General features: G+C 44.6%; 1 protein-coding gene across 1 annotated transcript in view; it reads left to right on the plus strand.

Annotated features, from left to right (window-relative positions):
* Alpha-man-ia (alpha-Mannosidase class I a) overlaps positions 1-13,279 on the plus strand; it is a 430,149-nt gene that overhangs the window by 1,613 nt on the left and 415,257 nt on the right. The window contains exon 2 of the mRNA XM_076910409.1: positions 4,338-4,559. Coding sequence (XP_076766524.1) covers positions 4,338-4,559 — 222 coding nt within the window. The remainder of the gene's footprint in view (positions 1-4,337; positions 4,560-13,279) is intronic.

A 13,279-nucleotide genomic window follows, 5' to 3' on the forward strand; every position in this document is an offset into this window, starting at 1 on the left:
TTTCGAATCATTCTACGGATAAAAAAATTAATATAAATATCGGAGCCGTGAATTGTAATGTAATAGATATGTGTACGCTGGCACGAAAGTAAAGCGATGGCTGGCGAATCATTTTTTGATTCATTTAAAAATCGTAGGAAAAGATATTGTTCATTGCAATGGAATGATTATTAAACTGTGATTATTGATTTTAGCATGGAAAGTAGAAAGTGTCTACTTGCGTTGCTTAAGGCAATTTAAATAGTGCAACAAGTACACCATAAATTCAGCTCACATTTACTTCTAACGATTAATAGTAAACACAGAGAGACGTGATACGATAGGTTTATATTTGTCCGAGCAATGGCAAAACAAACGTCTTGGCAAGTTCGCAGTTCCCACGTAAATATTGAACATTTTAAAATCTCTTTACAACGTTTACTCGCGCGTTGACGCAAGGGGGGCGGCTATAAATTCTCGCCGCCTGTAAAACGCCGGAGAAGTTGGTGAAAGCGATATTAAAAAGACCGTAGAAGCGAAAGGTGGCTGTATCTCGTTTTATCGGCTAATTAACGATGACGAGCGTGAGACCGCGGCTCGATTTATGCAGAGAAACGATCGCGAGGTAGGCGCCGTTTTCGCCTGCGCTCCAAAACGGCCGCGTACCGCCCCTTGTTACCGTCGAATAATAGAATTTATCGGCGGTTCGCGGCGTTCGATCGCGCCCGCGGACACGGCACGCTTGAAACCTTGCGAAACGCGTGAACTTAGTTTGCATCGTTCTCGCGAACGATCGCGAGGATTTCGATCGCGGATCGCCGATGCGAAACCCGTCGACGATTATTCTCGCATCGACATCGCCGGGGGGATTTTCGATAGCGAACTGTCGCGCAGTCCATCGCGCGGGTTATAAATTTTCGCGGGACGGTGGCCGTAACGCGGAGGGAAACGCGCGACGTTGTAAATTTCAAGGAGAAAGTTCCGCGCGTATTAGAAATTCAACGCTTTGTAATTGCATGGGTTGCTCGAGCGAGCAATTTCGACGCGCGAAACGACGGCGGTTCGACTAACGGTTGTTTGCGAGTTCAAGTTATTAAAATCGAGCCGCGATTCTGATGACAATTTCGTAGCTGCCCGGCAGGTAATTCGAGTGTAATTCTCCAGTTGTTCGAGGGTTTAATAGGGTCAACGTTTACACGGATCGGGTTCAGCCTGCTCGAGTTCACCGTGCGCGTCCCTCGCAGCGATCCGCGTTATTCGTTTCGCGGCTTAACTTGAAGTATACCGTGAAAATTTAGCTGGTATAAAATAACCGGTTCGTTTGCCAACTCTTCTCGATCCCGTCGATTCGTGATACCAGCTACGCGACGATGGTAGCGCGGAATTTTAAAGGGGTCGCTCGTGAGTTACGACACGGACGTGCACCTTTCAATCAATTCGTCTCCCCTGAATGTGTTACAGATACAAAGTTTCGATCGACTCGTTCTCATTAATACGCGTAGGTCGCTGGCACTGGGTTCGCATAATCGCCGCTCGAGCGATTTCACGCGTGTAATTACTATCGATCGCGATACGATGCGTTTAATTGAATTAAATGTAGGCCAGCTGGTGACGAATGGAAAGAGCTCTGATGGGAGCCACGAAATATCGGAAAAATCGTTTCGATGGAGGCAATAATTGATTGCTTCCATGGTACTGTGGCATCGTTACGATTTGAAACGATAAAGTTATCGCGATAGCTTAAACTACTGGTATATTGGATCAAGATTCGGTCCCAGATATGTGACACTCTATCAGGGGTCAGATTTATACAGAATTGTAGTGACCTATTTCTTGAATTGACTCAACGCCTGAAAACGATGGGAAAACTTTCGTATGAAATCTGTTCTATTTGATTCTGTTTGTTAGATATACCGAGTTTCGTGTTCCTTCATTTCGTGTCTGATTACCTTCGCAACGGAGATCTAAAACTGATTACTTTGCGTTTCAAGAAATGCACGGTCAAGGCGTCTTCTTATCGACTTATAGTTACCCTTTCAGTTCGCATTGCTGTGGGAATTTTGCTCGAATTGCAACAAATTTGATCGAGATTAGAATATTCGCACGGGCTACGAATTTAACCGGGGAGACTAATCAATTCTGATTGAATATTTCTTCGTGAATTTATTTTTGTCGATTTTCAAAGTTAACATCAATAATTAGAGGTTCACTTAAAGCACCGATTCATGCCGTTTTATATACATCAGATAAGTTCATTTTTGCCCCAAAGGGATCTTGCTTTCGGATATTTAACGTAACAAATCAGGTTCGCAAAAAAATTCGATGAAACGATCGCTAACTGGACAAGTCCAGGAAGTGACACGCGATCGGTAAATGAAAGTTATCGCGGTTGTGCAATTTTTTCTAAGTAAATACACCGTGGTAAATCGTCGACAAATATTAGATAAAGTGCTCCACCAGTAAATTGTTCCGTTCGATACTCGGTGAGACCTATTGTACACGTAGCAGCGAGTCATTTTTATTGAGCGTGATATCGAGGTGTCTGATACGGTAACTTGTTTTATTGGCGCAGTTTGTATCGCAGAAAATTTACTGTGCACAGCTTAACTGAACGAACAATGCGGAAACGTGACAATTAATTAAGATACCGAATTAACCCTGCCATGTTATTTTAGTTGCTCTGCAATAGAAACTTCAGTCTCTTCAGATTTCCGATCAAACGGTATTAAAAAACCAATTTCTATCATTCTATTGCATCAAATTGCTCGAACAAAATAGCAACTACTCTGTGTACTCTATTCCTGTACAATTCGTGAATATCGACGTACAATAAGCTTCAGTGGAATTAATTATCGCGAAAAACTGAGACGCGCCGCGCAAAGCAATAGCAAACGTTATAAGAAATGAAAAAAGCATGTAAACATGGCGCGAAGCGAGTCGACGTTTCTCCTTTCATCCCCTTCTAATCACCGTGGTAGGCGGTCGAGAGCGTTCTCCAAGCGAGCCCAAGCGGAAGAAGCGCGTCCCAGCCGAGATTGCATTCGAGTGGCGGTTCTCTTCGAATAAACGCACCGCGATTCCCCCGAGGTCTCTCGAGCGGTCCGAGGAAATTTCATCCCCGTTCGAAGACACGGTTATCCGCGGTCTCGAGGCGAAACTTTTGTATAATACAATACGCCACGCGCACCCGTTGCTTCGAGCCGGAAAATAGAGTGGGAAATGGGTATATGACCGGGGCGTGGCGCGCGCGTTGACGAATTCTATTGTAAACGGCCGGGGAAATGAATGGAATCGTTTGTTGAATAAATGGGAACGTTTCATGAGCCAAAGAGGCTGTGTTCGCATGTTACTGACCTCTCCAGCACAAGCATCCTGTACCTTTGAATAATTCGCAGAGTTGTTTTTCTGTGTTCTCGCTTTTACATTCAATGCCATTTTGTATCTCGTTATTTGTCCCGTTTCGTCGAATTTTTTAAATAAATCTCGAGCAATCAATTTTACGAGCTGTTCGTTACGTTTCTTCGGAGAATCAGCTGTTCGAATAACTCGTGGTCTAGTATGATGGAATGTTTAAAATTTAATCGAGGATAAATTGAATAATGTATAATTGAGGATACAATTATATGGATTGAATTAAGCGAGACACTCTCTGTGTATATGCAGAATTTTCTAAAGCTTGTTCTACTGGTTTCAAATAAATCGCTGTTGAAGATAAATAATTTAATCTCGCGACAGAACAAATCTCTAATTCGATACAGACTTTCTGCTCGTCAGTAACTGTGAATCACGATCCAAACGTTTTCCAGCAATGAATGGAAGCTTGTTCCCCGGAATATCTCGATCAATGTCCCTATAACTTACATCGTGTTTGATTTCGTTATTCAGTCGCTGTATTTCCCGTTTCCGATTTAATGCCCGTTCCACTCTATTTATTTCGAAAGGGGGAAACCGTCAAAAGATATATTCGAGAACGGTCGGAATGCGCGCGATAGAACCAAAAAAAGAAAACAAATATTATTCCTTATACATCGTCGAGAGACCATCGGATTTTAACCCTCTGCGATCAAACCGCTCTATTTACTTATTATCCACAACAATTGCAATTCTCTGCGTAATTTCTTAAACGTGCCCAGTAATTTTTCTCTTCATTTTCAATCGGAAAAATGAAATGGAATGCTTTAACGAGTAGCTGGTATCGATATAACGACGCTTCGTTACAGCGATGAGTAATGTAGATACGCGTAAATACGTTCAATTACCAAGTTGCAGAGGGTTAACAGTAATTATCCTTATCGAAATGAAAGAGCGGCCGTCGTTCGAAAATCTCGAGCCGCGATACGAGTTCAGCCGGGTTTCAGGCGAAAATCGACGAGGAGTATCAGCAACAGAAGACGCTCGAGAAGCCGGAAGTGAATAGTGATTCGCGTGTGCGCGTGAGTAGCTCGTCCTCGTTAGTTCTCTACCGGAAGGACGACGTGCTGGAGACGGTGCCGCCAGCGCCCGCGGATAAGCTTCCTTTGACCGTTGGTGGGGAGGACAAGGACCCCGTCGCCAGGGAGCGCAGGGACAAGGTGAAAGAGGTAAGCCTGCACTTGTCCGCTGAACAAACGGAAGTAGACAGAAAAAGACTGGCTAATGTAACTTGTACCTTTCTCACGATTAGGTACGGTATTCCGATTGTTAACAATCAAACCCGTTTCGTTGACGTAAAATCGTGCTTTGGAATATTCAGTAGAAGTACAGTTAAGAGACTCGCTATTGTTTATTAATCCGTTAGAATCTTTATTCCTTCTTCACATTTATAACAGTATTATTAAATTATTTTTACGAGTCTTACTATGGAGCTCGATAAAAGAAACAACTCAGAATCTTGAGTTTGGTCGTACGTTTTGAATTGGAATGCGCAAAGTAGTTCTAGTAGGAAAAAAATGCGATGAATTATTGGAAACCGTTGTGAAATGAATAATTGGCATATGCGTGTTATCATTGGTCGTTGTAAAAGGAATATGTTAGATGTTTGAAGCTTTCCTTAGTGATATTGTCTGTCCGATTGGCGTTATCTGGACAATAATGGCGAGCAAATTTTCCTCGCAAATTTGTAATCGTACGCGAGGTTACCTTTCCGCGTGTACAGTAGGCTATCTGTACTCTTATCGTGTTGGGCAAACATAAATACACGCGGTGTTTAGTTAAGTAATTGCTCTCTTGTTGGGAGGGTCGGGTAAAAATTTGAGCGACCAAACAGCTGTTGATAACGCGGCTCGCGAAAGACAGCGAGCGTATTTGTCACGTTGGACTTGGCTGGGTTTATTTTGGATTTCTTCGTTGATATTTGCGAACTTCGCGAAACTTCGAAGAGGAAAGGAGCTGACAGCGTTTCCAGTAACTTGAACCATCCACGCTTTTGTAACAACGCGTTTCTTTAAATCGAAATTTCTATTTTCATACACTTCAGAATCTCGTACGAAACGATAATCGTTACGTTTCGTTGTTTCCACTGCAAGTTCACGAAACTTTCTTCAAATCGATATTACTTTCGAACCAAAGGGAACCACGTGTGCACTTTGATCTCCAATCACCATTGAACTGAAGCGTCCATTCTCGAATCATAATTCGCGCAGTTCGCTGGTTTGTTTGCAATGTTGCTAAATCAGTCGCGTTACGCGGGCAAAGTGAGCCATAACGTTCTCACCCTTAAACCTAATAGCGAGCCTCGAACAGGGCTATCGCGGTGCGTGGGCTCGCTTTCCATTTTCCAGCGAAATTTCAACGGCTTCCGGTTCCACGACGACGTCCCGTTGTTGCGCCGCGTCGGTTACATTTGCGTGTAAATGAGAATGCAGTATGCGCATTCATGGATATCCCGATTAATGGCGTATCCGGTGGTCGAGGGAACGAAACGCTGCGTCCAGGTAAATCACCGCGAAACGGAACGAGCTGCACGTCGTGTCCCTCGTCCGGGACTTGTAGCTTCGATTGACTGCCAATAAAAATTGGGCACCATTTTTACGAGCTAGCGAAATAAAATTAGCAACTCGTTCTACGCGCGACCACTCTCATCGCGTTTCCATTCGCGTCGATACATTTAAACGGAACAGGGGATGACGAAAAATGGTCCCGACAGCGCCATTGGTATCGCGTTCTTTGTTTTTTTACTCGAATTGCAGGGTGGATGGAGATTAATCCGTAGATTGGACGCATAATTCATCGTGTTACGCACACAGTTAATGCGTGTTTAACTAAATTATCCTTTTTATCTCGAATTGCTTTTCCTATCGACGATGAATCTTAATTTGAACCACGAAGAGTTCTCTATTGCACTGTAGATAGTTAATAAGTTGTTTTCAAGATTGCTTGATTAACGAAGTATTCCGTTAATTTTTTACCAAGACACCATGTCCTCGTTGTAAATATCCTACGATGAGCAATGAAAGTTCTCAGCGCCGTAACTGGAATTACATTCGCACGGTATACGTGCAGCGTACAATAGCCGCAACGATTTACGATGGCCATAAATTAATTGAGACCACTGAATCATTAATTCACCGGCCCCAGCATGCATAAATACACATAAACCATATTCAGTTATCCGTTCGCGTTCCGCTCGTTATCGTTTTCTACGATTTTCGCACTTTTGCATATGCAAACGCGCGCAAACAATACGTATCTCGAACGCAGGAAGCGCATATCGGGAGAGCCGAGGGAAAGAAAAATATAAAAGAAATCGCGTTAAAAGAGGAAAAGCGCGCGGAGAGACTGCAGCTTGTATATTTTGCGCGAACTCTGCCCATTTCCACTGGTTCCGTCCCCCTTCCGGCGGATTTCAAATTGCAGCCCCCGTGCAGACGAACTCTCTCGATAATGTACGACATCTCTCGTTGATCCGGCTCGAACGCGCTTTGGCCGATAAATTTTTACGACGATTCGGTCCCGCGGCATCGCCATTCACCACGACCCGCGTGTTCATCGAATTTCCGGGACGTTCACGCTCATTTTCGTGCTTTATCAATGGCCCGCCGCGCCATTATCTATTTATCGGTCTATTAAGTGCTCGAGGCCGTTGCCAGTGTAAACGTGGCGCATCTCTGCCATCGTCGATTTTTAATATCAACGGGTGGGGTACATCGTTTGTCACTGACGCGCGGAATGTGCATCGCCAATTCGTTGGGTGAATTTTTATTTTCGAATTTCCTTTTTATTTATTTTTTTCTTTTTTTCTTTTTTAGACGAACAAGGCCGCGCGTTCGCTTCTCGAAATTGATGGCGCGTTTCCAATTCATTCGATTCAATCGATGCCAAATAAAGAGAGAGGGTGTAGAAAGGGTGTGTTATTTTTTGCGCGCCCGCGCTTTTGAGCCGCGTCGAGCGTGAAACTGTTCTTTGGTATGCAAGAATAATACCAGCTGGGAATATTTGTAGAGCAGAATGCGCGGAGGTTGATTTAAGAAAGTATTTGTTTTTCTTCTTTTAGCAGCTAACCGTAATTACACCGCCTCCGTTTGATTCAGATCGAATTCAGGTCTCTGTCAGTGTCGATGAATAATTTATTGAACTTCTCCGCGGGAATCTCACGGTTTCCCGACTGAATTGTTTAAGAGGATGATTTATTTAATTCCTTGCTCGTCAATCTCATTCTCATCGCGCTGTTATTACAGCCGTCCCGATATGATCTGTTAAATCACCACGACGTAACTGTTATTAAACTCCTCTTCGATCAGATTTCACGCCACTCATTTAACACGCATTTTATATTTAATACGACGTTCACGAACAACAATCGACCGAGTTAGCAATTTATACATGTATCGTATATCTGGCAACGAAAGTATTCTGATTAAACTTTTTTGCTCGACTATTTTAAGAGATTACGTGTATAGACACGTATATACGCGACCGCAAAGTTCCCATCGGATAATTCGACCTGACGTAGAGGAAAAGGAAGCGTGTTTTCGACAGTTAACCGAATAGAGGCTCGCCTTAGAACCGATTCCAATCTCGCCCGTTTGCTCGCTGGCAATTAAATTTAATCGGCTCTATATTCTCTAATGGCAAGGCCACGGCCGCATTTAGCTTTGTTCCTTCCACATCTGATCGCGGCTGCTCGTTCCTCGTGGTAATACGCGAGCGTTTATTGCGTCGGTGCATCTGCGATCGCTTGGATATCCTCGAGGCGCCTCCGCGATTGTTGACGCAAGGTTCGAACCGTCGATACGACTTTTATCGAAGGCAAATGCGAACGTTCACGGTGGTATTACACATTTTTCTTGTTCAGAGACATTTAAACTTGTAATTTTATGAAATTTTCACGTAAAGTAGACTCGCGATTACTATCTGATCGTAGATCGTAGGTAGAAATGTAACTTTTTTTTTGGTAGCTAAACTAACTTCGTATGCATATCGATCATGGTACAATGAAACACGAATTTCTCGACTACTCGTGCGAAAAATAAGAGTTACTTTTTCTGAACAATTTTCAAATGTTTTCATCAGCACTACGAACACTTCTCGAGAGACGAGCAGCACGTAAATGACGCAGAAGAAAAAAAGGTCTCGACAACTTGAAACAGGCGCGACGTAAGAGAATGTTTCTCCCGGCCGTTTCATTTCTCGTATCATTTTCGAGTGGATTAAATTTTTACACGCGAGGCGAGTCCTTGCGGACAGAGGCGGAAGTTGGAGTTCTACCCCCGTGCTCTTTCCGAGGGATGAAAATTCTCAAGTAGACCTGCGAGCCCGCACGGTTCTCGCGCTTATTTAGCCGGGAACTTTTTCAATGGCTTCCTTAACGTTTCTTCGTCGGGGAAACTTTTACGTGAGCGGCGTGCGGGCGCAATATTTGCAAACTCGCGTGTCCGGTTGACGGGTGGAAGACAAATTACACGTTCAACGAGTTCTTGACAATCAACCACTGAAATTTCGATCGAGCATAGACTGAGAAAAACCAGGCGATAGTACATCTTGCGAACCAAGAGAATTCAGAGTTCACGAAAAATGGAATTTCTTTTTTAGAACAGCTTGAAATTGCCTTTGCCATTCTACACGGATCTCCTTAAAGGGGTGACAAATTTTGATTACCATGCGTTTACTCGAAACCGCTCTCGCATTCGATAAACCGCCACAGCGATTCAATAGACTTCAATATTGTTCGATGTAAGACGAGGAGACGGTAGAAGGAGTCGTTAAGCGGCCCTTCGTCCTTCCATCGCGAGCTATTAAGTTTGATCGAGCGATAAATTCGTCTGAGTGGTGATTTTCCGATGGTATTATTCATCGACGAAGTGCACTTTCTATTTGAAAGTTCAATCTCGCGCGAACTTTGACTTACTCATCTAGTAACTAAGGGCTGAAGTTGATCCCGTTCCCGCTATATTATACACACATCCAATACGCTATACCCCTGGCGCTTAGTTTGCGTCGGTAGCAGTTAGTTCATGTCAGAAATTCGTCTGGTCGATTAAACGTCTATTCGAGCTAGGCTGTACTTTATCGCGAGGAACTATCTCTGGTATGTATCTACCAACCCAGAGAATATCTTACAGGTAGGCGAACTTCGGATGGTTCTGGTGAACAAGTTGTTAATCAACGTTTACCCTTTGCGCGAGAATAATTTACGTGCTCGCGTATAAGAGACAATGTGCACGCTAAACGATACCACGTGAGAAGCGTAGTGTTCGAAAGTTTAAAAGTACGGCTTGGTCCTTCGTCCAGTTCATCAGCCTCGATCCTCTCTCGTTCGACTCGTTATCCTCGTCGCGACGGAACGTGTCGCCAGGGCCGATGCTCAGCTCGAAACTAATCAGGCGCAAAGATCTCGCCTACCCTCGACCACGATAACTGCGCGCAACCCCGTCCCCACGTTTGCCCACGATTTATCGTACATATCGGATTTTCGAAGCAGATGACTCGACGCTCGTTGCAGTTTAATCGGTTACGGGTCTAACGGCGCGGCCAAGCGTCGATTCCCATTCCCATCCCGACGGATCGTTTCATCCCCCTCCCCCAGTTCGAATTAAACGCCGCGCCGCGGAAATTTTACGACGCTAATCACGCGCGCATTCTAATCGATCGAAACGCGCGTTACGCTGCGCTTTGCGCCAGGAACCGGCGGTTCGACGCGGTCGCGCCGCACACTGGACGAGTTATTTGCGGAAGTAATTGAAAATTCGAGGTCGAGGATCGGATTTTATTCGCAGGAAACGAGAATGTAGAGGCATCGACGGCGGCTGAGAGGTGCTTGCGAGTAGCGCGCTTTTAATCCGGTTTGATCGAACCTATGCGCGCCGCGGTTCGAACGAATTAACGATTTCCATCGCGATCCTGATGTTTCAGCGAATTAAGAGCAACTAACGCCGCGCGCATTCGAACAGCGAGTAACGGGCAGGATTTCTTCTGATTGCACGATAAATTATTCTTTCATCGAGCAGGAAGCATGGCTACTCAACGGATTTAAGCTCCACTTAACGCGAGAAACATTTTCAGTCACGACGTTTCCATGTGCCGTAAAACTGCATCCCCGTACACATTCATGTAATTCAATCCTGTTGACATTCCGTTCGCAGTCTTGAATATTCAACAAATTTCACTTGGGATTGGGTGGGAATTCAGGTTGTTTAATCAGGTTTCATTCGATTACCTTACAAGGCTCTACCGATTCGCTCCTCCAGGGTTGGGTATTCGATAATTATATTCGATTATCGCGGCAAGTTTAAAGGTACGAGTCGTTGGCAGATTATTTGAAATTATAATATACATCGAGGCGTTTGGAAATATCGTGAACTTTTCTTGTCGTGAAACGTGGGCCAACTGTAAGCGAATTTTGTTTAATTTCAATATCGACTGCACGATTTCGGTTTATTTAATTAATGATATTTATTAATCATTCGCGTGAACAGGTAACGCGGACAATCTATTCATTGTACGATCACTTTGAAAAGTAGCGGAGCAACGGGTTTGAATAGCTCGTTTGTATATTTGCGAGTGCACGGTCCATTTGGCTGTGGAACTTGTTAAATTCACACGTATTTCTCTCCGAGCGGCTCGTTAATTCGCCGTTAATGTTTTTATTGGGGGGCAAAGGGTATCGACGGGGCGCGCGTAGCCCGGCGCGAATACATATTCGATGGCGCGCGATCGAACGAATCAATTTGCCTTTTCACCATGCCCGAGGAGTGTTTATTTTCATTCGAAAACAAAACCGTGGAAAAAACGCGGCTGATTCCCATCGAACCGGGAACTTTTTTAATTGGTTTACGTATTTTCCGGACGTAACCCCTCGATTTGTGTACACTTCGAACGCACTTTTTCCGTCGATTTTCTTCTCCACGTCGGCCTCGAAATTTTTCATCAGGCCTCGATTGCTGTTTGCCCAACGATTTCCAATACTCTGCTTCCTTTCATCGCGTTGCTAGGTGTTCGATTGCATTTCTTTCGGCTGCAGATCATTCGATGAAAACTAGAGATTCAGGTGAGAGGAGTCGATTTTTTCAACTCCATGATACAACAAGTACAGCTCACTATATCTTCCATCGAATGTCATTAAAAATCGCAAGATTACTGGTCCAATATCGTAAATGTCAAGAACCCGTTCGCTCTCGAACTGATAATAAAAAAAAGAAACGCGTGGCGCACGTTTCTTTCTCGTCGCGCACGGTTAACTCGCGTGCCGCGAACCTCCGTCGGAAATTGTATCGATACGTGTGTCGCGCGGAGCTGGATGGAGGGGAACGGAAATTGCGGTGCATTTAACGGTCGAAATATTCCGAAATGGGTCGGCGGTCGCGGGTTCGTTGTCGCCGCACACGCGACCGGTGAACGGGGGCGGCCTACGCGCTCGAAATTAGATTGCGCTCACGTTACTCGCGGCAAAAGTTCACGGCACGGTGCGGTTAACGGTCCCGAGGTGTTCTCGGCTAGGTCAGGCATACGTGCATCGCGCTGCACCGGCGATGTCGAGTCGAGTTTGCGTGCCACGCATCGCGAGTACCCTTTGCCAGTGTGTCCCGCGTTGCTCGGCCACGCGACCCTTCGACCGCGGACCACCATCCCTCCTGGGTGCTAAGGTTTCGATCTTTCTTTTACGAACATTGTCTTTGAGCGATAGAATGTAAATTTGTCTTCCTTTTTGCTCACGTAGAAATGTGATATCATTCGAAAAATTGATTGGAGGTCTCCAACGATGAACTCAATAGCTTTGAAAAGTATTCGATGATACTCAGTGCTCGATAATTCGTTTACGAACGTCGTCTTTGAGCGATAAAACGAAACTTTTCCTTACTTTTTGTCCACGTAGAAATGTGGATACTTGAAGGAATTTATTATGGAATATTATTCGAAAAATTGATTGAGGTCTCCAACGATGAACTCAATAGCTTCGAAAAGTATTCGGCGATACTAACTGTTCGATAATTCGTTTACAAATGCCGTCTTTGAGCGATAAAACGAAATTTTTCCTTACTTTTTGTTCACGTAGAAATGTGGATACTTGAAGGAATTTATTATGGGATATTGTTAGAAAAATTGATTAGAGGTCTCCAACGATGAACTCGATGGCCACGAAAAGTATTCGACGATACTAACTGTTCCATAATTATAAATCGTTAATTGTCGATCGCGAAGTTTGAATCGGTTTAACGATCAGACAGTTATCAAACTGAATTTCCTTTATGACGGTACGAACGAGACTTTCGCCGCGAGTTTCCATAATTGCGAATGGTTGCGCGCGGTGGTTGAGCATGCCTGCTGGAATTAGAGTATAATAGGTAGAAACGGAAGGGATGATGCAATTAGGCAACTGTTATTGCTGAAGCTTCGCTCGAAACTTGGGGGTATTGTACGATTCCCAAGCAGAGAAGGTGAAGACGATGACGCGATAGTATGCTGGCCACGATTCTATTTTTCATTATTCCAATTACCTTGTTGTATTTACAACGCGTGCCACTGTTGCACCAAACCAATTATATTCAGCCTACGTACCACGTTCACGTTCCATCTAAAGGTCTTAATAATTTCCTCTCACATCGAGCCGCTTCCAACAGATCAAACCACTGCGCTCGCAACGGGCGTGTCTGACCAAAGAATCCCGATCTACTCAGAAACAAACTCTCGTTCCTTTCTCTTCGCACCTATCACTTATCCATCGTTTCAGTCTATCGAGGCCTGAACGTGCAGAAGCGTAAACTCTGATACGCGTCGATTGATTTCCGCCACGCCATCCTCTCGCGTCTGACCCGGTTCGCCTCGAGGATCTCACGGGTCAGCTAACGACGCGCGTACGCTCGCGCGATCGTCCCTCGTCACGCGA

Source organism: Xylocopa sonorina, chromosome 2 (genome assembly GCF_050948175.1).
Source record: "Xylocopa sonorina isolate GNS202 chromosome 2, iyXylSono1_principal, whole genome shotgun sequence".
NCBI classification, from domain to species: domain Eukaryota; kingdom Metazoa; phylum Arthropoda; class Insecta; order Hymenoptera; family Apidae; genus Xylocopa; species Xylocopa sonorina.